The 26,013-nt window shown below is 42.7% G+C and overlaps 2 protein-coding genes across 2 annotated transcripts in view; one reads left to right on the forward strand and one right to left on the reverse strand.

The window, feature by feature from the left end:
* SPAG17 (sperm associated antigen 17) overlaps nucleotides 1–16,655 on the forward strand; it is a 112,647-nt gene extending 95,992 nt beyond the window's left edge. Inside the window, exons 40-49 of the mRNA XM_066612656.1 lie at nucleotides 97–199; nucleotides 1,363–1,480; nucleotides 3,085–3,141; nucleotides 4,900–5,004; nucleotides 6,398–6,543; nucleotides 8,400–8,569; nucleotides 11,001–11,061; nucleotides 13,405–13,549; nucleotides 16,205–16,342; nucleotides 16,581–16,655. Of these exons, the coding sequence (XP_066468753.1) occupies nucleotides 97–199; nucleotides 1,363–1,480; nucleotides 3,085–3,141; nucleotides 4,900–5,004; nucleotides 6,398–6,543; nucleotides 8,400–8,569; nucleotides 11,001–11,061; nucleotides 13,405–13,549; nucleotides 16,205–16,341 (1,042 nt within the window). The 3' untranslated portion in view covers nucleotide 16,342; nucleotides 16,581–16,655. The remainder of the gene's footprint in view (nucleotides 1–96; nucleotides 200–1,362; nucleotides 1,481–3,084; nucleotides 3,142–4,899; nucleotides 5,005–6,397; nucleotides 6,544–8,399; nucleotides 8,570–11,000; nucleotides 11,062–13,404; nucleotides 13,550–16,204; nucleotides 16,343–16,580) is intronic.
* A 4,899-nt stretch (nucleotides 16,656–21,554) lies between these two features.
* Nucleotides 21,555–26,013, reverse strand: part of WDR3 (WD repeat domain 3) — a 34,071-nt gene continuing 29,612 nt past the window's right edge. Inside the window, exons 26-27 of the mRNA XM_066614837.1 lie at nucleotides 24,971–25,064; nucleotides 21,555–22,572 (exon numbers count right to left, since the gene is read on the reverse strand). Coding sequence (XP_066470934.1) covers nucleotides 22,417–22,572; nucleotides 24,971–25,064 — 250 coding nt within the window. The 3' untranslated portion in view covers nucleotides 21,555–22,416. The remainder of the gene's footprint in view (nucleotides 22,573–24,970; nucleotides 25,065–26,013) is intronic.

Raw genomic sequence — 26,013 nt, forward strand, 5'->3', positions numbered from 1 at the left:
ATAAGTTACTGTTAGACTGTGACCATAGAAAACATGAAACCATTGTTAACAGTGTGGATCTTTTTTTGCTTTTCCTCCCATTTAAAAACTCTCTAGACAAGAACTTCAGGATGGAAAGACGTGTCTTATGAGAATGAGGAACAAAGTAATTCCCCCCTATTTCAGTTCAGAATTTGGCCTGGAATTTCTGCTAAAGGAGGTAATGGGATTGTGAAGTGTGTTGGGTATGGTTGAGACATCAGAAGCGTTCCACCCTGACCAGGCAAAGCAATTTACAACCTGTCCCAGTGGCTAGGCTCTTCTCATTACTAGAGCATCCAGAATAGCATGTAAAGGACAAATAGGAGTGATGCCTTTTGCTGTAACTTAAGCCGATTGCCACTGCCATGCAAGAACATGGGTACAGCAGAGGCATGAGGAAGCAGTGACTTGGCAATCCCTGTGTGAGCTCTCCCTGCAGCCAAAAAGCTGCTAAAGATTTGGAAATGTAAGCGTAACCCTTTCTTGGATGTTCTTTTGCAGTGCAATCCCATGCATGTCTACTCAGAAGTAAGTCCCAGTATATTCAATAGGACTTACATTCAAGAAAATGCATATAGGATTGCAGTCCTAGGGGTCTATGTACTTCCAAGATTCAGTGTCTTAAGAAGCTTTCTCAAATCACCAAGTATGAAATGCATCTTAGATCACGACATAGTTATATGTTTTAGATTTAGCACTTCTTTGGAAGGAAGGAGCTATAATTGCTTACACATTTGAGTTGTTGCTGGTCCATTGGGCGAGGTTCTTGGATTTCAAGTCTTTGTCACAGAGCCTTTGTACCCACCTAATGTATCCATGTTTGAAGTGCCATTCAAACTTCAGGTTCTACATTCAAGTTTCTCCTTTGGGTCCAAATGAAGATATCATCAAAGTATCTCCAGCAAAGCAATTTTTTTTGAAGGAGAATTTTGATGGAACTGAAAGGATTTGATTTACTTGAGTATGCTGCTTGAATACAGGGCCACCCACATTATCCAGGACCCGTCGCGGATATGGAAACCCATGGATAATGAAATCCACGAGTTTCGGGGGCAAAAGAGCACAGTTTGCTTTGCCTCCAGAGGGTCAAGGTGTGTCTGACCCTCAGATTTGAGACCCATGGATACTGAAATCTGTGAGCCCAGATTGTATATTTAAAAAATATGGTAAGTAAAGATGAGATGGTTGCGTATTTTATTTTTCATGTTTGCAATCCTATAGCCACCTACAGACATGTGAGTCCCATTAAGTTAGACCATTTCTGGGGGCGGCGGCGTGTTGACGTAGTTTAGAGATGCTGGTCCATTTGTTTTCTTTCATTACTTTATTTTCTCCTTAAAGTTTCCTGATGTTGAACATCTTTCAAAAGTACTCCCTCCATTTTCAAAAAAAGATACAAAGGAATCATTGCTGGACACAATTACAGAATCTACTGAAAGTACTACTGACAGCAGTTTAGGTACGCTTCAGTACTTAATTTGGATATGGGAACAGATAAAATACAAAATATATTCTAAACTACCCAGACGGATAAAACCACTCAAAATTGCAACCAATCCAAATTGGATCAAAAAAGGTCAAAATAGATCGTACAGCGAGTTGCTAAATACTAAGGGAGAGCTCTTAAGTAAAAATGGAAGAGAAAGGAATAAATCTGGACTGGTGGAATGAATTGCAAATAAGAACAAGAATACGAGAAGACCATAAAATAGGTCTCTATGAAGAAGATAAGTTTTGATAAAATATTTTTGATTGATGATGGAAAATACATAAAAAAGTACAACTTTCTCCTTGAGATGAGAATGGAGGATGAGATAGTGAAAAACTCAATGGTGCTCTGGGCAAAAAGTTTTGGATATATTATGGACGATTGCAAACAAATTTGGAATATAAATATTAAGATAACGAAAGCGGTATCTTTTAAAGATAATTTATATAAAATGTTTTATAGATGGTATTTGACTCCAGAGAAAATAGCAAAAATGTATTCAGGTTCATCAAACAAGTGTTGGAAGTGTAAAGAGATTGAGGGGACTTTTTACCATATGTGGTGGACATGTGAGAAAGCAAAGAAATATTGGAAAATGATACATAAAGTGTTACAAGATATATTGAATTGTGTAATACCATTCAAACCGGAAATATTCCTCCTAAATGTGACATCAGAAATTAAAGAACAATACAAGAAACACCTTATTGTACATATTAGTACAGCGGCAAGAATATTATATGCACAAATGTGGAAATCTATAGACGTTCAAATTAGAGAAAAATTAATAGATAAGATTTACGAAATAGCAGATATGGATATCTTAACAGAAAGAATGAAAGAGAGAGATCTAGGTAGAATAAGAAGATATTGGAAGCCTTAATGTGACTGGATAGACAATTTTAGATAAATAATATTGATTGTTTAGATAAATTAGTAAATGTTATTATAATGACAAATGAGGTAACATTTACATGGATAATAATATCTTTTTTCTAGCTGTTTTAAAGAACTTTTTTAAGAATGCATGTTGTAACCCAAGGCCATTATCCTGATGTGTAACCTGTGTAGACCCATCCCAAAGACTAGTCCATGTTCCTGTCCTGTATCTGTAATAAATAAATAAACATTTTTTAAAAATAGGTACACTACAATACAGAATAATTCTCTATTATTTAATGGCATTTTCTCATGTATATAGCTATAGCACACAACTGGACACAAGAAAGACGCAAATACATTTGTGAGGGGTGCCCTGAAAAAGGGGGGGGGATCTCAGGGCGTCATCTGGCAGGGTGCCGAGGGTCGGCTGGATGGTCTCACAGAAAGCCTCAGACCAAGCCAGGGGGAGAGGGTTCACGACACCCTTGTCCTCCTCCCTGCTTTTATCCTCCCCAGCCACAACCTCGGCTCCTCCCTTTCCTCCCTCTCTAGGCTTAAAGGGGCCCTGACCCTGGCCTGCTTCCCTCCTCTTTGGTGGTTAATGGTGACCCAGCCCTGCTCATTGCTCCAGTCAGGTGAGCCCTGGGGTGATGGTCTCTCCCACCCAGCTGCCCTATGTCTTTCCTGGGCAGCTGGAGAGGAGGTGGTGGCTCTATGGCCAGGCAATTCTGCCCCTGGCCTGCAGCCAGGTAAGGCAGGGCTCGGACCAGGGCTCGACCCCTGACAACATTTTTCCAAGCCCGACACAGAATTAAGTTGACATTACAGTTAATGTGAACTTAAGTGGAACGCAAACTCATCAAGAGACTACTAATCCAGCAGTAAAGGGGAGAATACTGGGATGGATTCTGAAATGAGAAGTTGGGAAAGACCTGGAGAATTCATTAGTGCCTTAAATCCATATGAAGGCAGGAAGTAGCAGGAAATGCTAACATTCTAGGTAAAAATAAACCTGAGACCCACAGTGAAGAGGGAGAGCTGACAATGAAAAAAAAGCAGGTTAGAGCAATGACTGTGGTGTGTGGCAGTTCTGTGGGAGTGTAGAGAGAGCACGTAATTCAGCTCCATTAGATTCTCAGCATTCATTTTCAAGTACATGGATAATAGCCGGTGAAACTGCAGTAGACCAAAGGGTAGACATTGGATAGAACTTCATTACCCTGAATAGCTCCTTACATTTCCCCATGACTAGCAGAAGCAGACTATATTATGCCTGCTTTAAGAAATGTTGCAGATGAGCATTATTTGTGCAGTGCATTCAGCTAGCAAAATTCACTTTATCTCTTAACTGTAGAGCAAGATATGCAGTTAGGGACTTCCAGGCCAGACAAAAGACTGGAACTGGGTTCACATATGATCTACAATAGGGGTGTCCAAACCTTTTGGCAGGTGGGCCACATCATCTCTCTGACACTGTGTCAGGGGCCGGGGAAAGAAAAGAATTAATAGCTCAAGGGCTATAAAAGGCCTTGGCCAGCCTTGCTTTGTGCTTTCCTTCACTGCTGCTGCAGCATCACAGATGTGGAACAGTAAGCAGTGGAGAGAGCCCTTTTCCCACAGCTCACATGAGAGGTCAAACAGTTGCCCTCATACTGAGAGCAATTGCGTCTGGCCAGCACGGACTCTAGCAAATCTCTGGAGGGCCAGAGGCTCACTGGAGACTGGGGGCTCCCGGCTGGTCGGATTAGGAGTCCCAAAGGGCCACAAGTGGGCACCCCTGATCTACAACATGCCAGTTACTAGAGAAAATAGGAAAATGTGACATTGTAATTCGAGAGTATGAAGGTTACCTCATACCACAGATTAGCATTCCAGCTAATGATTTTCTTCTGGAAACTGGGCAAGGGTGATTGCGAAGTTGCTTTTTATTTTATTTTATTTTATGTTTCAAAATTTTTTGCAACCCACCAAAGATCGGTTTGCAATCCACTGGTAGGTCCCGACCCACAGTTTGGGACACACTGTAATAAACCAACTTGGTTACCTGTGATTTTGAAAAATCTTTGTTTTACCACTTACAGTGCAAAGGAAAAATAAAATTCATCTGCAAAACCACCTTTGGTTTTCCTAGGTCCTTTAATTTTTGCACGTCCATTTTTTTCTCAGATCTTCCATCCTGCAGCCCTTAGGAAGGACCAGTCTCATTGCCTGTGAGAAATTAGAAAGCATGATGCCAAGTCAGAAAAATATGCTGCTGGGATTCTTCTCATAACTCACCAATCCATATTTCTGCTACCTAATACCCTTGAGGGCAGGTTACTGTGAACATATGAAGATTTATTTCACTGAGTCAGACAATTAGAACATCTATTAGACATGGACAACTTCCAAGAAGTACTGCTATTGAAATTGACTCTGTTGAAATTAAAGGGAACTGCATGAGAGCCATGTTTGTAGAATTGTATGTTGTTGCTTCAGCTGCTTACATATCTGTTATCTGTCTCTAGAAACTCTTAATTATCTGGGGAGGAATAAGCATGCTGGTGATCTCATCTTGAAGTTGACAGATTCTTCAGCCCCTGGGGAAATCCATTTTGATCCCTCTGCAACAGGTAAGTGTTACAGCAGGTTGTCTGGGGAAGATCAGTCATACCTTTGGCTTAATAAAAAACAAAAATTTGTGTTGGCATTGAAGAATTTCAATATACTGTACATGTGACACAGTATAGTAGGTTTTATACCACAAGTAGCTCCTCATGAGAAGTAGCCTGAGAACTGATCTTCTAATGTTTTTCTGCATGCTGAAGAACATTAGGTGCTTCCCTTCCCACTTCCCCAAGCAGTGAGAAAAGCATCTGCAGTGATGCAAGGAAAATTAATATTCTTTTGCAAATCTGATTCTGATCAGCACTTTAAGACAGAAACATTAAAAATAGACTCACTCACAGTTATCAAGGTTGGGGTACTTTGACTTTGCACCCCTAGATTCAGAAGTGAAGTTGCAGTCCCTGTGCACGATGTTGGGACAGAATGCATGCAGGGATACTGAACAAAGAAGTGCTAACGGTATGATCTTTTTACTTTTGTCATCAGCCTTGGGCATTTCTGTATTTGTGCTAAGTGCCCTTTCACCTTTACGCATCACCAAGTGTTGTGTTCAACATGTGAATGCCATGAGGCTGTGTTGATGTAGTCCCAGACCATAAGCCCTAAGATCTGAGTATCGCTGCTAGAATTTTATATAACGGGATTGGTGCGCTGTGATAAATGCTGAGTTAGTTGGGATCACATGAAAGCCGGAAGTGCGCTCCAACCTGCAGATCGAAGTAATAAAAAGCTTGGGGGAGACTTGCATAGGGGACTGTGGGCCTCTTGGACCCTCTCTGTAGCCCACAAGCCCCCCCCCCCCCGATAGGGAGACAAGCCCCTGGGTCCCCACAGAACCGTGATCACTGCAGCGCCACCAGGGCACCCATTGCTGGCCCTCCTTTAAGGCGGAATGGCCCTTTCTTACTTCCTCTGATGAGTCACAACCCAGCACTTTGAGCACTACTGCCCCACTGCTTTTCTTCTCATCAGAACCGTAAGTGAGCTTGGCTAGGAGGAAAGCACTTAGAATGAAGGGTTATGGGAAGGAAGTATGGAAAAGAGTTCAGTTCCCCTTAATACCCGTGCCCCTTTTGCCCTGAAAATTGAACCCTATCCCTCACTTACGCATCACTGGGGCAGACCCAACGCTAAACAAATCAGCCTGCTGCCATCACATCTAGTTTGGCCCTTGAATAAACCATTTTGGTCTCTTGAGACCTTCCTATAGGCAAGCCTTCCCAAATAAGGTCAAAAGGCAAGCAGCGTTTATTGAGCATATTTTCTGCATGGAAGTCTTCACTTGACAATGAGAAGGGGGGGAACCCTATAAAGAGACCAAAAATTCTTTATTTTCACTGGCTCCTCCTGATGCGCATAATCTGCAGTCAACCTCAAAATGCTTTGTCTCTTCGGTAGAAATGGATGAAAATATACCAGAGAGCCCTTTCAAGCCCAAACTTCAGTCCCTTCTGGTGGATGCTGCAGGATCTCCAAGGAAAGAGAACGTGAAGTTACCCTCATCCATACAAATCATCAAGCCAGAATCTGAACCGAGGCAAAAGGTAAAGAGTAAGCTTTTACTCGCCTCATTGTTTCTCTCTATTAATTCAAACCCTTCCTTATGTTTCTAATCTGCTCCCTATAACCCTACCACATTTTCTCCGGTTAAAGCTTGTTGTGGCTGAACGGGGTGTGAAAGAGATGTCATTGCCCATAGCATGCTCATTCATCCCTTTTGCTATCCATTTGTGTTCCCAGATTTTTCCAGGCTTTTGTAATACTTCAAAAACATGTAGCATCTGTTTGACATGCAGACACCCCCCCCCCCAAAAAAAAACCGCAAAAAGTGGTTGCATCATATCAACATCAGCATTCTTAAAAATGATAGTCTACCTCCACCTTTATACTTCCGCACCCAAAACATCTTTTTCAACATCTCGGTCAAAGTATCTACGGTGTCTTAGAAACAGCTGCTGAAGTCAAGGAAAAGTACATGGAGGAGGCCACATCTTGGTGGTAGAGACAAGGTTCCAGAAATCCTGAATACCAAGCAGAGCCTCTTACTGCTGCTTGTTGCATTACATTGCTGTTCTTGCTGCCAGGCTGTGGGGGTCTGGGAATCCCTCAAGCACCACATCTCCTTAAATAGTGCCAGTAGTATGAGTACCACTGGTTGAGAAACACTGCTTAATTATTGTTCCCCTTTTGTGCTCTCTGTTTTGGTTTTATGCCAAGTTATATTTCTGGTTTTGTGACTTTATGGTGATTTTTTTTTTTTACTGAATTTATATTGCTATAAGCCACCTTGAATTCTATGGGAACAAGGCAAGGTAAAAATCTTTTAAATAAAGCCACTACCAGTCAGAGTATACAATGCTAGCAAGATGGACCAGTGGCTTAACTTGGTCTAAAGCAGCTTCCTGTTTTCAGAGTACAAGTTCACTTCTGTATAAAGCAGTTGATGTTCATTTGTCCCTCACTGACCTCAAAGACTTGGAGCTGATTTCACATTCCCCTTGTCCATGCTGAATTGTACCAGGGTCTGTTTTTTCAGTGGTTGTGCGTGCTGCCTCAGCCTTGTGAATGATTCCATACATGTCCAGATCATAGGCCGATGCTGTTTGGTTTCACCGTATATGCGAAAAACTTTAAGGATACTGTGTTACAATATATGCATGTTGGACCATTCACAAGACTGGTTTAGCACATGCGGATCCACTGAAAAAATTCAATGTGTGTTCGTTGCTACCCACCAGAAGTAGTCATATTCTGTGGAAGTACATGGCACATGTATTAACAACATAGACTGAGGTTTCAATTTTTGTACTTTTTTTTTTAACATGAGACCCACTGTTGCTCCCTAGTACTTGATAGTAGGGTAACTCAAACAAGCCATAAATCAGGGGTTCTTAATCTGGGGGGCCTGCATCCCTAGGAGATCATCAGGTGCTCCTAGAATTATTTTTTTAAAATGCTCCTTGACACACTTGATTTTGACTAAACAAGGACATTTTTTTAATTGGATTTACTTTAAATTGGACCCTGACTACTGATGGGCCAAGAAATGCCAATAATAGTTTTTCCTATTGGCCACAATAGGATTTTTGGCATGAGTTTTTTATGTCTTCAAATATGAAACAAGCATGTTTTTTCGTACAATTAAAATTTCATGTTAGTTTTGGAAGTTCTGGGTTGGTTTATTTTTGCTAAATGTACAATTCAATTTTAGGAAAATGGCAAATTATATTTGAAATAAACAAAAATGAGGGGGGCTGCATAAGCAGTTTGAAATGTTGGGGGAGTATGAGGCTCAAAAGGTTAAGAACCTCTGTCATAAACAAATGGCCATTTCAGTTGGCCTTTATGCTAATAGAACATCATATGTTTTACTTTTCTAATCGCTCTCTTATTTGTGCAGGGTGATGATCCCATTGCTGGAAAAATCAAGACCTGCAATGTTGCAGCTGCATCTCAGCAACTGTCAGGCTTTCTTCTCATTCCACCTAAGGTGTCATTTGGCGTTCTCAAGGAGGGCTGCACTTATGCAGCCACAGTGGTCCTGAAGAACGTTGGAGTGAATTTTTGCAGGTTTGCACTCATTATCGATAGAAAAGGTTATTAAGTTCTCCTGTTACTCTAACTGAAGATCATCTGGCAAACGCTGTATTCACATGAATATTATACCAAAGTATTTTGCTTCAGACTCTTGAAGATTAGCTTATATCCTACATGATAGTTTGCAAATGGTAGCATACAGTTCTACTCATCATATTAGAAACATCAAGAGACAAAAACTTTGATCCTATTTAATTGTTCAGAGAGGATCAGGGTACATAAGAACAGCCCCACTGGATCAGGCCATAGGCCCATCTAGTCCAGCTTCCTGTATCTCACAGCGGCTCCACCAAATACCCCAGGGAGCACACCTGATAACAAGAGATCTGCATCCTGGTGCCCTCCCTTACATCTGACATAGCCCATTTCTAAAATCAGGAGGTTGCACATGCACATCATGGCTTGTAACCGTAATGGAGTTTCCCTCCAGAAACTTGTCCAATCCATGCCTTTAAAAGAAGCATCCAGGCCAGATGCTGTCACCACATCCTGTGGCAAGGAGTTCCACAGACCAACCACACGCTGAGTAAAGAAATATTTTCTTTTGTCTGTCCTAACTCTCCCAACACTCAATTTTAGTGGATGTCCCCTGGTTCTGGTGTTACATGAGAGTGTAAAGAGCATCTCTCTATCCACTTTATCCTTCCCCTGCATAATTTTGTATGTCTCAATCATGTCCCCCCTCAGGTGTCTCTTTTCTAGGCTGAAGAGGCCCAAACGCCGTAGCCTTTCCTCATAAGGAAGGTGCCCCAGCCCAGCAATCATCTTAGTTGCCCTCTTTTGCACCTTTTCCATTTCCACTATGTCTTTTTTGAGATGCAGCGAGCAGAACTGGACACAATACTCCAGGTGTGGCTTACCATCGATTTGTACAACAGCATTATAATATTAGCTGTTTTGTTCTCAATACCTTTTCTAATGATCCCAAGCATAGAATTGGCCTTCTTACCTGCCGCTGCACATTGGGTCGACACTTTCATCGACTTGTCCACCACCACCCCAAGATCTCTCTCCTGATCTGTCACAGACAGCTCAGAATCCATTAGCCTATATGTGAAGTTCTGATTTTTTGCCCCAATGTGCATGACTTTACACTTACTTACATTGAAACACATCTGCCATTTTGCTGCCCATTCTGACAGTTTGAAGAGATCCTTCTGGAGCTCCTCACAATCACTTCTGGTCACCACTCGGAAAAGTTTGGTGTTGTCTGCAAACTTAGTGAAGATGGCCCCCGCACTTTGAGTAAGCACTAAATAATTTCTGAGAATATCAGCAGTCAAGGATTCATCAAGCACAATAATACAACTTCAGTTAAACTAATAAACTGCAACTGAAGTTGGTTAACAGAGCAATTGAAATAGCAATAAAAGCATTTGTACATGGAAAGAGTAACTGCAGAATTAATGCAAGCTGGAATATGTAGGATTAAATATTTTGGACCAGGAATGCTTCACGGAATGTCCAGAACTCATTTTTTACTAGGCAATCAAGAAGATGAACAGTCTTTGGGGGAGTTTGTAATATGAATTTGCTTTGTTTTGGAGATAGATTGCTGGGCATATTTCCATACGACTTAACAGTGCACACATTTTGCCTTCAAGGACTCACAGCAATATAATTACTCTGAAATGAAATCATAGGTATTTTACTTGTTTTGATGATGTGTATATATCAGATTTCCTCTTTGGAGATATGGCTGCATTGACGGTGGCCCAGATCTCTGGATCAGTCTTACATTGGATTCTGTTGCACATTTTGGTTGCATGTTAAATACTGAATTGGTGCTGGCCTGGGCTGGGGAAATGGGTTGTAGGGTGGCTTCTTGCTCAACAGGAGTACCAGAAATAGACACAACAGCGGTGAGAGCTCAGTGTTCAACAGGACATCAGATGTAGTAGTTTTGTGGAGAATGTCACACATGGGGCATAACTGCACAGGAACTTTCTTTGCTTCCTCTTTGGCTTTGCAGATTCAAATGTCACATGAATATATTTATTGAAAAGATGTGTAGACCACTTTTGAGCAATTGGGCAAAGGATATTACATGCTGAAGCCCATGGATAAGGGGAACTTCATGGCATCTAATATCCTTGGAAACCCATGGAAGTCGAGCAAACCTTCAAGTTGTAAGCAACAAGTAGTGGCAAAACAGTTGCTTTCATTGAATTATGCCTAGATTGTTGTAGCAGTTAAAGAGAAGGAAGTTTGCCTTCCTTATAGAACTCAGTTGGAGAGGGCGACTCCTTTCACAGTTCTTAAAGAATGCTTACTTGCACGTCTTGGAGTGAGCAGGCTCCGCAACTCATTCAAGAATGCCATCCACCACGGTGAAAAGAGAACTTATGATTTCTCTCTCTCTAGTCCAGACAGTCCTGATCTAACTCTTCCTATTTCTTGGCAGGTTCCGGGTGAAGCAACCGCCACCTTGTACTGGATTGCGAGTGACCTACACCCCAGGGCCTGTAAGTCATTAGTAATTAGGCTGCAGTACTCAGTTGTTTTTCAACAGACCAGACTTTATTGTTCCAGTAAGTTGGTTATGAGGGTATTAGACTGATTTCTGCATTGGTGAAATAAATAGCTACATGCCGCTTCTTGTGACTTACAGGTAAAGACATTAGAAAGCCATGTTGTTCATAGAGTTAACTCTCATAACCCCAACGTTAATTAACACAATCAGTTTATTATGCCATGATTTTGCATCAGACTAGTAGCCTGAATCGGAAACTTAACCTTGGGACCAAACTAGTCAAGATGTGGGGTGTCTCTGCTGTTCCATCTCGCAGTTGTCCAGGGACAGCAGCCCAGAAGGGAAACATATTCTGACCTGTTATCAGTAAGAGATCCAAGGATTACTGGCTTGTTGTTAAATGTGATTATTATTGATTTACTGCTTCTCAGTTTAAAAAAAATGCTCACAAAGCAGTTTATACAGCAAAAAAATGAAGCTGTATAAACAGCTTTCCTTCTCTAAAAGGGTCACAATCTTAAGCACACACACATACACCCCCCCAGCAAATACCCACTGAAAATGATGCTGTGCTGGAATTAATTATGACACGTTCTTGTAGGGATGCTTTTAGGATTGAAACTGCACGGCAATCCTTGTGCCTTGTTACTATCAAGGGTGGGGGGTATACCTTTTCAGGGAGTTTGTATTGAGAGACAGACACCAAGCAGGTGCTGTGGCCAGGCAAAGGAAGGAGCTCTGCAAGGACCAGGAACAGCATTCTGTGGAATAAAACAGACACCTAATGCCTCATTTGTAACTTTTGTTCGAAAGGAAACAGAGAGTGTGGTATTGAGATTGGAAGATTTTCCCAAGGGACCCAGAGGGTTTTGATACTGGAAAAAAGTTTGCAGAACGCAGGAAATAACTCAAAATGTTCTCAAATTAAGAGAAATTATGGGTGGGGGGGGAGCCATTGTGCCATGCGTTTGTGGTTCTTCAATGAAAACTAGTATAATCAAGAACAAAGAAGAACTGGCTGCTAGGGGAACTGTAAAATCACTTACTTGCACTCCATGAGAGCTGCTCCTTTTTGGTTTAATAGTCTTGGCCGCTGATTGAAAGTCCTCCAAAACGGGAAAAAGGCTTGAAGGGAGCCTGTTCCTGTCTGTTGAGATCTTTCAGTAAGCATCAAGGGTTCTTGAAAGGTGGAAAGCAACATGTGCTTGTTGGTCAATGGTTGGAGAAAGGCTCCCTTTAGTCGACCCCAAATTCTATCAGTAGCAATACAAAAATGAGAATTAACACTCACTCTTGTTCTTGCTAGAAGGAGGGATGAAAGACCATTCACAGGACAAGGATAGTACATTAGGTACATCAAGATATAAGAGAACACTCTGTGTCTGAAATTGACCATCTGCATCTTGGAAAGGTGCACACCCAGGACATTGCTAAGCGTCCTCTTTGTGATCCTGGATGAAAAAGGAAGGGGGAGTTTAGAGGAACATATTGTTACAGGGTATATAGAAGAGCTGGTTTTCCCAGGAAGCAAGGGAGATTTCACAGCAAAAAAAGGATGTTGGAGTGCCTTATAGAAAGTCTCGGTTTGTGGCCAATTCAAGGGGAAGTTATATGTTGATACACCTCAGAGTACTTCCATAAAAGTTGTTCCAAATGAAGGGGAGGCATTTACTTTGGCCTATCTTAGTTGTGGGACAAAGCCTTCTTAGAAAAACAGGGTAGAAGGACTGCAGTATCTGGCAGAGGGCTTCTGAGAAATTTCTGTTAATAACCAAGACTAGGAAAGCACAGTCTGTCAGTGGCTGGCCTAGGTATCCAGCCACTTGGTCAGGACAGAATTAAAACTGAGATTGAGATAACTCAGCTTCCCCCATATGGTGAAAAATAGGTTGTATAATTACATACATACCCAAAGAAAGAAAATACATGTTTGCTGTATTTACATGTGTGTGCAGGGGGGGGGGGGGGTTGAGCTTAATTGAGATGGTCTGTTGATGAATGGTACAGATTTGAAACAATTTAGTACCTCCCCTGCTGAAGACAAAAAAAATCATCTCCTACTGCTCTGCAGATTCATGCAAAATCTGAATGCTTCCAACTCATTCCTTAAGTCAGAAGCACAACCCTTGTCATATCATGTCCCCCACAATGGAAAGAGTATCCACAGATGAAAGAAAACTCTGGCATTAAATGAAGCATAGTAGATGGTGGAAAACTCTGGTGTGCTTAAGACTCACTAGCAGTCTTTTAGTTTTAAAGAAAGCATTAATTAGTGGGAGGATGGGGGAGAGATGTCTGACTTTGCTTGTAGCTGATAACCCCCTGTCTTTTCTAGGTTGCTGCCGGGCTGCAAACTGAGCTGGAAATTGAGATTTTTGCCATGGCTATTGGAGCAGAAGGACTCCAGGGCTCCGGTGAAATTTTCCATCGGATTCCAATTTTCACAGAAACAGAAACGCTCTTTTTGCCTGTGGAAGCAAATATCCTTTTGTTTCTTTTCTCTATGGCCAGGATTGTAGTGGGGGAGTGAAGATCTTTCACTTCTAATGTGGGGGGAACAATGACCATCACTAGCTGCTTTCCAAGTCTCAGCTGGTCTCTCTCAGCCTGCCTTCCCAGTGAGTGAAGCTCTATTGTCCTGGAAACTAGCCTGTCACCAGCAGGGGCACGACACAAAGACAACAGCATCTTCAAAGGTGGGAAGCAACTGCTGCTTCTCCGTTTTGTTGGTGATGTAGCCTTCTCCTCTCCTGCTGTAGCGTCACTGGAACAGTTCACTTGCAGAGAGCAAAGTAGCCTTCTTGGTTCATAGGGTGCAAGGTGCTCAGGGACCAGCTTCTTGCTCTGAGAAACCTTTAACAGACCAAGCCAGCACCTGTTCTTGGACTAGGGACAGGCCTCCCCTGTCCTGAAACTCAGCCTCTCTTGTGAGTACGTACACACTCCACCCAGTTTCTGAGGGGTTGCACGATCCCAGGGGAGGCTGAGCTGTTGCAAGCTCTGGTTTCTCCAGTAGACTGCCTGAGTCTCTCTGAGAGACCAGAGCTGCAGCAGCAAGAGCTCAGACTCCACTGAGTTGGCACAGGTACTGGGGCTTTCGGGTAGCCCCTGCTCCATGTGCTGTGTCTTCCTAAGCTTGGACCTCACTGCACATCACTGTCTTTGACAGGTACACCTGTTGGCAGCCCTTCCTGTGGGAAATCTTCACCTTTCAAAAATTGCTTCAGCTGCTGCTAGAAGGAAACCTGAAATGGTTCTTATCAATTCAGTAGCCCCTTCCAAAGGAAACCTCAGGCTCCCTTCACATAGCCTGCCCAGCCCTCCACTTCAGAACAACCCTTGCTAAAGTGAATTTTCTGTCTAGTCAATGTCGGGGGGGGGGGGAGTCAGGTTACTCTTTTTCCTTCTGGCTTCTAAACAAAATGGGGAGGGAAGGTGGGTGAACAGAGGAGACTCTCTCTCCTACATTCATGTGTGTCTTTCTTATTTCTTCCTCCTCGCCCCCTTTTTGAGGCTAGCTGGCAGATTTTAAAGGTTCACATCAAGATTTTAAATTTCACATTTGGAAATTCTGAGGTGGTCCAATAGAGACCATTGATCCGACTCAGGATACGGTCAAGGTTTGGGAATACCAGGTGCTGTAGGCTTATACCATAGTCTTTCGAGACTGAACGTTGCCAACATTTTAAAATTCACATCAAGATGGCTAACATTTAAAATGCATCTGTTAAAAAAACACACATAATGAACACACACTTATGCATGTTGACTTGGCAGTACGTTCCACCAAGTGAGGAAGGGGAGGGTAAAATATAATAATAAATGTGAACGTTTAGCAAGGAACACTCTGTACACATCTGTGACCTTGCACAGATACATTTGTTAAAAGCCATTTCCCATAGGAATTGCTTGTGCCCAAAGATAAAGCTGAGGTGTCCGCAAAGTGCTTAAAAGCAATAACAAAGGTGGCAACGCAGGACTACGTATGTCTTTCAGTGCGCCTTTCCTTATAACAATACTCTCGCTCTTTCTGTCCCTGCCTATCTTTTTCTTCTCCCCAAACGCACCCAGTGCAATCCTCTGCATATTTACCGGAAGGCCAGACCCACCATGTTCAGTGGAGGCAACCCCCAGGTCTGTGTGCATTGGATGGCTGTGGCTCTTCTCCTCACACTTTTCGCCTGGAAAAGACAATGTGCTCGCAAAATGAGTAAAATGTGGAAGAAACAAGATTTCTTTCATTTCAATTTCAGTTACCTTTATTAGGCATAAAAATTTCTTTAACAAAAGGAGGGATGCAGGAAGATCAAAGGTCAATTTAAATATTTGGCTTATATAAATTATAAGAATTTATATCTTGCTTTTTTATGAAGCAATCAAGTCAGGTGACTAACAAAATTTAAAAAAAATTTTAAAAAAATCTATAGCAAGAAATCATAATACAAATAATCCAAAATAATTTAATACACATGTGTGCTCTCTCTCTCTCTCTCTCTCTCTCTCTCACACACACACACACACACACACACACACACACACCCCTACCTAAGTGGTAGTATTTGCTAATAGATGGTCACAAAGTTCCTACGCAGGCTTAAATGGCTTCAATCCTAAATCCATGCAATCTTATGCATAAGGACTTTGCGGCCACCCCGTAGATTCAGAAGGATCCCAAATAAATCAAACTATAGGAGAGCAACCAGGAATAGGCTGCCAGGTAGCTTCCATCAGAGTAGAGGTGGCAGCCACGGCCACCATCCACTCCTTTGTAAGCAATCCTCAAAGTCAGGCTATTCATCTCGAACGCTATTTTTTCCTCTATCAACTGCTGGGGATAATGAATTGGGAAAATTTTCCCATGGGAACTACAACAAATTGCATCCTGTTGGTGAGAAGAGATCGTTTCTCCAGCTAAAATGTAAATAGGGAATGTTACCTCCTAAATTCTGCTGAACAAGCCCCCCTCTGTTCCAGTGTCTCCTTCCCTCTTTTCTCAGTGCTTTTTGCATTAGCAAGCATTAAACTGCAGGCTGGAATCTAATAACTAAAGCTATGTCAGATTCTTTTTCCTTCCTAATGGGGAACAGACCTAAAGATGTTTGGCAAAACAACATCATCCTTGACATATCTTCCACCAGTCTTAACAGGCAACATCTATGAAAACAGACCACCAAAGTACCCACAGGGGGAAAAGGCAGGCATGATCCGGCTGGTTTCATCAAATCCTGTCTCTCGTTTTAGGGTGACACTACCTCACAAACTTGCTGCTTAATGTAAGTAATTTAGATATATTTAAGCATGGAACCCATCTCTCTGCCATTCCACTTCACAATAAAACTTTGTCAGATGGCAACAACTGCACTAAATATTCAGTGCTTACCATGTATGAATGGTAGGTAAATGTCATGCAATGAATTTACTTCAGCAAAAGTGAACATGATCTCTGCCTCCAAAATAAGTTAAGTTGCTCTGCACTGAAGAGAAACTTCTTCCTGCTGCTAATCTCTGCAGATAGAAAAGAAACCTGGAAGTCCTGCTTTAAGAAGTGCATGAAAGGAGCCACCTATCACAGGATGTCCTAATCTCATAATTGGAAGAAGCTGGCCTCTTCGCCCAGAGCAGCAGCTGCCACTCCACGAGAACGAAGAGCGGGGAGCCTAACCTTCAAAATCTTTCCAGAAGGGTCATACTTTAGGCCTGTGCAAGAGCTTCCCAATATATAGGGTGGGCTGCACAAAACTCGTGAGGATCTGAAAAGGAAAACAAAAAAAAAGGAATATGCCCAGGTCTTTTCACTGAAACACTGTAAACTAAGTTAATAAACTAAAAAAATGAAAAAGTTATACGAAGTTTTGCTATTAGATATATTTATGATTCTTAAATTTGACTGGATATGAAAGAAACCTTGGACTTACCATTATACATTTTTTCCATAGTGGACAAATTGTATCCTTGCTTATCCCATTTGTTCTAGAAAGGCAGAGTAGTACAAGTGGAGGGTTTTCTAGTGACTGGTGGGAGAAACCCACTCTCCACTTCAGTCTTGACACAGATGTAACTAGGAACATCACAAATCCCCAATGCATATGTTGTTGTCTCTCAACTATGCAATATTTGAAATGGGAAAAGATGATGTAGGATTAGGGCAGATATCCCCTGGTGTGTGTTGCTCTTCCAGAAGACCCCGGGAGTCAGACCATCTCCTAGGGATCCCTTCTGTGAGAAAGAAAGAACAAAAACTTGCGCCTTGGGTGGGAAGGATATTGTTTATTTGTCGAAGAGAAACATTGGACTTACTGGACTATCACAACGATTCTCACACAAGGTATAAGAAGATGTGTTTAATAGCAGGGCCTGACCAGGTTGGGAAAGGTTTTATTTCATTTACTATCTAGTAGCCATGGACTAACCTACCCTGTAGCGCCCACCCTCCAAAGACAGTCTTGCAGAAGAATAGGTATTCCACCCTTTCCTCCCCTTACGTAGGTGGCCAGTAAAAAGACATAGCCTAAGCACTTCATGAAAATGATTTTTAACAATCACTGCATAAGACAAAGCCATCAGCACATATAAAACCATACTGGGAAAGCATTAAAACAGAAAATTAAGAGGAGCAATAAAAATTGAAACAGAAGTGGACCCATAAAAGCAGAGCAGCAATGCACAAGAAAGGCAAGAAGAACAAACAGTAAAATTTTTAAAACATTCAGACAGCGTACACTTCTGTACTGCAGCGAGTCATGGACTCTTTGCTCACAACAGGAGAGGAAACAACGCTTTCCACATGCGCTGTCTCCGATGCATTCTCGGCATCACCTGGCAGGACAAAGTTCCAAACAACACAGTCCTGGAACATGCTGGAATCCCTAGCATGTATGCACTGCTGAAACAGAGACGCATGTGTTGGCTCGGTCATGTCGTGAGAATGGATGATGGCCGGATCCCAAAGGATCTCCTCTATGGAGAACTCCTGCAAGGAAAGCGCCCTACAGGTAGACCACAGCTGCGATACAAGGACACCTGCAAGAGGGATCTGAAGGCCTTAGGAGTGGACCTCAACAGGTGGGAAACCCTGGCCTCTGAGCGGCCCGCTTGGAGGCAGGCTGTACAGCATGGCCTTTCCCAGTTTGAAGAGACACTTGGCCAACAGACTGAGGCTAAGAGGCAAAGAAAGAAGGCCCATAGCCAGGGAGACAGACCAGAGACAGACTGCACTTGCCCCCAGTGTGGAAGGGACTGTCACTCCTGAATCAGCCTTTTCAGCCACACTGGACGCTGTTGCAGAAACACCTTTCAGAGCGCGATACCATAGTCTTTTGAGACTGAAGGTTGCCAACAACAGACAGCGTGCAGCAGCAAGGCCAGAGGCCCCAGACCTCACCCAAATCACAGTGAAAATGCAAAATGAAATGGGCAACGCTGCCCTGCTGGCAAAACTAGCATTCTGCCAGCACTGGCTGCTGTAAGGCAGCCATAAAGCTTGCTCCAGCAGCATGCACTGCCGGAGCACCAGCAGGAAGGCCAGCGCCTTCCCACGTGTGTTGCTGCTGCCCTGGCTTGCCCACCAGAGTGGGAGGTGGTGGGGGAGGGAGGAATGGGGCAGGAAGACTGCAGGAGAGGGTGGGCCTGGCTGCAATGACATGCACTGGATCCTATCCTCTTACCTGCAGCTCCTTCTCCACCCCCCTTCTCTCTGCAGACTTGCACCAGTGAAATTGCTGACATGTCCAAGGAGACCTAATGGGGCAGGAGGCTTACAGAAGGGGAAAGGGACTTAAATCCTCTTTCCAAATTTTCCTGCTCCATCCCACTCCCTGCTGGATATAGCATGCACTTTTTCAGTGTGGCTGCATAGGTGGTGGGGGGGGGGGAAGGATAGGATTGGGCCAAAACAGTGAGAGATAAATGGAGACAATCATGGAATAGCCCTGCATATTTCACAGTACAGGACATTGGTACTAAATGCCAGAGCGGTGGCTGTATGTGCATAGAATGAGTAAAAATCCCAATAGGCACCTGCTGATGAACTTTGTCTTCTTTGCCAGCGAGATGTTTATAGAACTTGCTGCTTTGCTCCTAACTCTTTAGCTTGGTTCAAGGCAGATAGATCATTGAACAGGGAGGCTGCTGCAGTATAGGTAGTATCTTCAGAGAGGGAGCCTGTAGCATATCAGTTAATAACTCCCCCTGTGTTTCATTGCAATTGATTAAGTTAAGGCAGCTAATAAAAGCAATCAAAATTCTGACTGCCTTTCCTCTCTAATTCATCTAAACCAAATCAGAGAGGAGCAGTATCAATTTTTCCTTTGGCAACAGAGGAGCTTCATTTAAGCCCTGTTCCCTAGGGCAAGACGGGAACAGAACTGCAAGTTGCTTCTTCCTGTGGAAAGTCCATAACTCATTGGGTTTTTGATGTACTGGTTGAATTCTCATGATCCACAATGTTTACACAAGTGCAGTTGGCACAGACTAAAGACAAAACCTTTTTGTATAGTGGCACCACTTCTGTGGAATGCATGGCCAGAGGATGTCCAACAGGTAGGCCTCAATCAGTCCCTGAAGGCTTTTCTTTTGCATTCTGCTTTCAGTAGGCTGGGTTAAAATTTTTATCACTGCTGGTTTAAATTGTGGTTACTGGAGATATGCTGATCGTTGCTGATTTTTTTAAACTATTCTATTTCTTGATATATCTTTTTAACCCTGCTCTCTGCTTTGAGAAAATCTTATTTTTAAAAGTGGTTTATAAATTCAAATAATAAATGTACATAGCACCACCCAAATGACCATTGAAATAATAGTTAGTAGCTTACAAGTACATCAATAATTTGGGGATCTGGAAAAAAGAGAGCATAGCCAATTTAAAGTTGTATTTGTTGGGTAGGGAATCTAGCTCCTTTCCCAGGACTTCTACTTTTATTCTAGCTAAGGAAGAAGTTGTCATCAGTACTTTTTGCTGTGTTTGATCAGTATTTGATCTGCTTTAAGAAGATTCAAATACTTTAAATATTAGAGATAATTAGTATGCAAGAATTCATCATTTCCGTTTTCATTCACAATCACTCTAATGGCAGAACGGACATCGTCTTCAGTGACACATCACTCACAGCCCGATCCTATCCACACTTTCCTGGGAGTAAGCCCCATTGACTTTGATGGGACTTACTTCTGAGTAGACATGCCTAGGATTGGGCTGTCAGGTGTTTGCCACATTGCCTCTAAGAGGAAGCTTCAGTGTAGTCTTTGTATCAGCAATGAAGGTGTGTGCATCTCTGCTATCTTCTAACTTTGCTTTCTTTTGCAGAACAGACCGTGACAGTCCTACAGTGACAAGATTCTAATCCAGCATGAATAATAGGTAGAAAGCAGTACACTAGATATATTTACTCTCAGTGTATTTAAATATTTTTCACTTATTCACTCTATCGAACTCTGATGGAGAGTGAACCACACCACTTCTCCAGCATATCTTCCAGTCACTAAAATGAATATACATTAGCCATGTTTATGAATAAAAATTACTTCCTCACTACTATGGAGTCTGTTTGGAGCAATGAAAAAGCGTTTACCACCAACAGAGCTTTCCTGAGAGCATGTTATGCAACAAGACTGTGCGCCACCTACATTTGCTGGGAGATGCGACATGCACGAGTGGGGTACTCAAGCAACAATACTTCTCAAAAAGAATCCTGCCCAGCCCTTTCCAGTGGTACAGGATTTGGCCACTCAGGCAGCATCCAATCTGACAGGCTCTCCTCCTCAGACTCCCCAAGACTACAATCAAGTGGCAGATGCTTAAACCAAACAGTTATTCCAAGTACTTTGGCAGTTATATAAAACTGTGCCTTTCACTTGCTTTCCAGTGTTGCAGATGTCCTTACCAACTATGAAGATATCAGAGGGTTGAACATCTGCTTTGAAATGAAACTTGCTACTCACCCCGGTTTTGAAAGCCTTTCTGTCTTGAATGTGGAGAGCAAGACTAGAAAGGAATCCTCCTCCAGTCTCCTACTGTACAGCCAAATATTTAACTTGAAGGAATCGGCTTCTCTTAACAAATAGCTCTTAAGAAAGGGCTCATTAGGACTCCCAACTGTATAATGAAGCCTACAGAAAGTGCTAATTGAAGCACAGCTGATGCCAGCACTCCAGATGCATCATTCTAATGGTGAAAATGTTTTATATAAATTAGGGCACAATCCTAACTAACTTTCCAGCACCAGGGTAAGGGCCATGCAGCTGCAAGGTAAGGGAACAAACATGCCCTTACCTTGAACAGGCTTCTGTGACTGCCACCCAACTGCAGGATGCAGCACACGCCCCATTGGCACAGCTATGCCAGTGCTGGAAAGTTGGTTAGGATTTGGGCCTTAGTCTCATAGTCTGAGGAAAGAGGACATTGCTATTATTTTGTTTCAGCAAGGAGCACATGGAATAGTTAGAGAGTTTTGGATGCCTTCTTTATTTGGAAACTTGGCTACAAAATAACAAACCTAAGCCAAATGTAGGGAAAAGTTTGGTTCTGTAAACAAATTTTCTTTCACACCCATTCTGCTGAACAGCAAGGAACAAAAACTTATTGGAGCATCTCACAAGTACCTTCTCAGCACATACACTGAATAAATTGATGAATGCACTCCATCACACGTTTACTACTTTGTTCCAAACGCGTGTAAGCGCTTGCAGCACTGTGCTTTGGATGTGGGTTTTTAAACTATTTCATTTCAGAAGGCTTTTATAAAACCACTTCATTTAAACTTGGACGCAGAGAAAACAAGTCAAAGCACTAGGTCAGTTTTTTAGAGGCTTTATAACAAATTGCAAATATACACAACAGAGTGCAAAGAGGTTTTCCATTCTAGGGCTGGGCCAAAATGGATGTTTTGTGAAAAACTGCACGCAGTTTGACAAGTGTTCAGGGGAGGGGGCTACAATATAGGGCTAAAACATATGTCCACTCAGGAGCAGGAAGCACTAAGATTTGGCTACATTATGGCAAAAAGCCATATCTGATTGGCAGTTTGATGATGTGGGACACTGCCTCAGGAAGCTCATGTTTAAAAAGCAACCAAACCACAGACTGGGCAGAGAAGCAGTTACAACAAGATGTTGGTGTACAGTAAACCTAGGGGGGTGGGGGGGGGGAAGAGAGAAGAATCATGACCACTCAACTTATGTTCTAAGATGTTTGTGGACAAAACTTTGCTGCAGTCCTATTAAAAATCCTTTAGAAGCACTAACTCTGTACATGTGTCCTCACCCAAACTCATGAAATCCAGACCAGTTTGTTGGAGAAAGCAACTCTTCCAAGCCCCCATGTTCTGAAGGGACAAATCCAAGAGTGTCCCAGTTAGACCACTGCAAGAATCATCCTCTGTTTCTTCTTTCTTTTCCTCTTTTTCTCCTCAAAGCGGTCAGTAGCGTCAGCAAAAAAGGTTACATCGTCTTTGGCCTCTATTTCTCTCTTCAGGAACTGGAGACCAGCCATGTTGAACCCCAGGACATCCTAGAGGCACAAGTGAGAGAGAACCAATCTGAGGGCATACTTGAAAGGTCCACAAAGGATATTCTAACATGACTCATTAAGTTCAATTATCCTTTTTCTTGCAATGAAATGAAGTCAAGCCACATCACCCAGTCAATCCTGACAGACACTGTCTTCATGTTTTTCAAAAAGCACACCCTGTTAAGGCAGACAAACCTCAGTCCCTCCTGGTTACTGATGAGGGTCTGAGGTGAAAAAATAGTGGTTTGCCTTCAAGCCACTTAAATGAGTTTAAGGTCAAAGTGAGATATCCCAACTCACAATCACTGCTCTATAATATAAGGGCCCAAGGCATGTATACATATTCCAGTTACCATAGGGATTGTACTAAAGTAGACTTCCCACTGCTGGAAGTGAACTAGTAGCCTGGTTATATTTATTCCAATCTACAGGTTGAGATTCGCCTGGGTTCCAGCACTCACTAGATAAAAAAGTGATAAGCACTGGATTAAAAAAACGCACTATAGCAAATCAATTTAAAAAACAAAGTTTCTTTGCTCCAGTGGTTGAAAAACAGCCTTGCTGACCTTTTGACTCTAAGATAAGAGTCATTAAGAAGACAATCCATCTGCACTTCACTCGGCCCCTCCCTTCACCAATGCAAAATGATCACTTTGCTTTTGTGCTGAGGGAAGGGAGGGGTCCGAAGGAGAGAGAAGGATTGATGATGGATTGTTACCTTGCTGCCCTCTCTCTCTCTCTATGAAGGAGGCTGTTAAAGGACTGTTCAGTTTTTAAAACTGATTTTAAAGGGATGCATTTTTCTCCACGGATCAGCACATTCTTTCTCATTTGCAGGGACCATTCATGCTGAGTCAAATCCATGTATAAATAGGCTGGACCTGTAATTTTATACCACTTTTCTTCCAAAGGTACTCAAACAGGCTCATGATTAAAATATAATTAAAATCAACTATAAAATGCAAAATAAATATTAAAAAAATAAATATGAATATAAGATGAAAATGACGAGAAGAAGGCAGGAAAGGAGAAAGCTTCATGGTGAATACATGGCAAAAGGGCAAGAAAGTGAAAACAGGAGCAAAGCTGTCAAAAGGCAGGACGTACAAGAGAAATGAGATGAGAGAAAGAAAGAACTGTGATGAAGTTGATGGGGAAAGAGCAGGAGTCCTAAAGAAGGAAGTATAAGGAGAGAGAGAAAAGCCAAAGCAATAAGGGACAGGGAGAAGGAACTGGTCCATACAGGGAAGAAGCAACTGCTTAGTCCCTGCTGGATGTAAGAGCTAGGAATAACCCAAACAGGTAGAAGTCTCAAAAAAGCCCCTATGAACCCACTCCCAGTAGGGTAGAAGGTGAGCCTCAGAGAGCAGGAGGCTTGGATACAGTAATGGTCCCTTTCCCCCCCACAGAAACTCTATTGGGCAAAAAGCAGAAAGGATTTCCCCACCAGAATTATCAGATGGGGATCCCAAACCTAACTTGTGCTGGAACAGGCAGGCCACAGCAGCCTGCGCTGTATCCAGTGCAGGTTGGGGCAGGCTGGAGGTCACCTCAGGATAATGGGATATTTTTCCCCATACCTGGTGTCGAGCCCGAGCCACCCCATGTGACTATTTAGATCTGTGCCAGCTATATAGCTGGTGCAAATCTGAGCAGCCTCTGTACGTGGGGGTTAGAATTTGGCACGTGCCACAGCCAATCCCACCCCCTTCCAGGCCCAAAAGTCCTGCCCTCTCTCCACTGAAAAAGTGCCCCCCATCCCACCCCTGGATCACTCTCCTGCCACCCTCTCCTACCCCGTGTTGGCAAGCACAGGGTCGAAATTCAGCCCAGGGGAACGGCATAGGCCTCCATGCCTGCCCAGTCAACACCTGAGTTGGTGCAAATGTGCCTTGCAGCACATTTGCAAATTCGGGAGTCAGTACAGGTGGCTTGCACCAGCTCAAGTCACTACTAGGATTGCACCCCTAGAGTGTCTTAGTAATTAACAGGTATACTCCCCTGAAGATACCTTTAAATAAACCCTTTGTGCAGCAATGCTCTACCCCTATTGGTTCTTTTACCCTTTAGAGAACATTATATGGTATGGGATGTCCTACCCCTCACTCTACAACATGGATCTGCCCCTCTGGGGTGGGTCACCCTCTGGGGTGACCGTAACCATAATGTATGAACTGAGCATAGCAGTGCCATCTCATTACATTGTTTTTCAACTGCTAACTACAGGAGTGTAGGCCTTAAAGACATTATTCAGAACTTGCTCACTCCCCCTCCTCTCCTGTTGCAACTAGTGAAAGAGTGATCAAAGGCAGCTGAGTTTGGGAGGGTTGGAATGGCACTGAAATTGTGCACCCTTTATACACAGACTATCAGTAACATCCCACTGACAAGTACTTACCCTCACTTGGCTGACTTTAGAGATGGTGGTTTTCTTCAGATCCTCCATCACCTTAACTAGAAGCTGATTGCTTGTGATCTGCCCAAAATGTATCCTTGAAGAGGGAGGGAGAATATAAAACTTTCAGACCTCCTTAGTAGTTTGCAAGTCCTAATTGCCAAGTTACACCATAAGGAGATTTCCCCCTTTTCTTTGCTTCCAAACTATAGGAATAAAAAGGGTGCCTGCAGGAACACAACTAACTGGGCATTCATCAAAATAAACACCAGGCACCATTCTGTTGTTATTTATTATTAACTTGGCATTTCTAGACCATCCGTTCAGAGGATGCTTCACAAGCCCAACTCAAGACCACATCATCTTGCTTCACACCCTGAATGATCCTGATCAGAAAGTGGAGTTTTGCCAAACTTTTACAAATAAATGTGCAAAGAATGACACCTCCCCCCCCCCCCAATCTTTTGGACTGACAAAGCCACCTTAAGTTGAACGGCCATGCTAATGAACACAACACTTTACTGGTCAAGTGGAAATCCATAAGTTGAAATTGAAAGAGATTCCAATTCCTATCACCATTTTGCTTGTAATTAGCGCTACTGGTGTTGTGCGTCCATTCCTTTTTGATCCAATCACGACTGGTGGCTGTGCTGGACAACTAATTCCTCCCAGCCATAGCTAAATGGCTGAACATTGATGAAATTTAGTTCCAGTATGACAGGGTACCCTTGCATGCAATTAATTAGATGAGCATTTTCCTTAGTGGTGGATTGGATGCCATGGACAGGTTGAGTATCCTGCCAATCGCCAGATCTTACTCCACTGCTTTCCTCTGGTGCAATCTGAAGAATGAAGTTTATGCCTGAAAACCTGAACAACTGAGCAATGTAGACAAGAAATGGTTGATAAAGGTGCACAAATTATTTCAGATTTATGTTGGAAGGTCGTAAAAAGAGTTGATAAATGTACTGAAGTACACTTTGAACAATTGTTGTACTTAGCATTTCTTCTCTGTTTTCATATTATCTCCTACACATGCATATTTA

Source organism: Tiliqua scincoides, chromosome 2 (assembly GCF_035046505.1).
Source record: "Tiliqua scincoides isolate rTilSci1 chromosome 2, rTilSci1.hap2, whole genome shotgun sequence".
Classification (NCBI taxonomy): Eukaryota; Metazoa; Chordata; class Lepidosauria; order Squamata; family Scincidae; genus Tiliqua; species Tiliqua scincoides.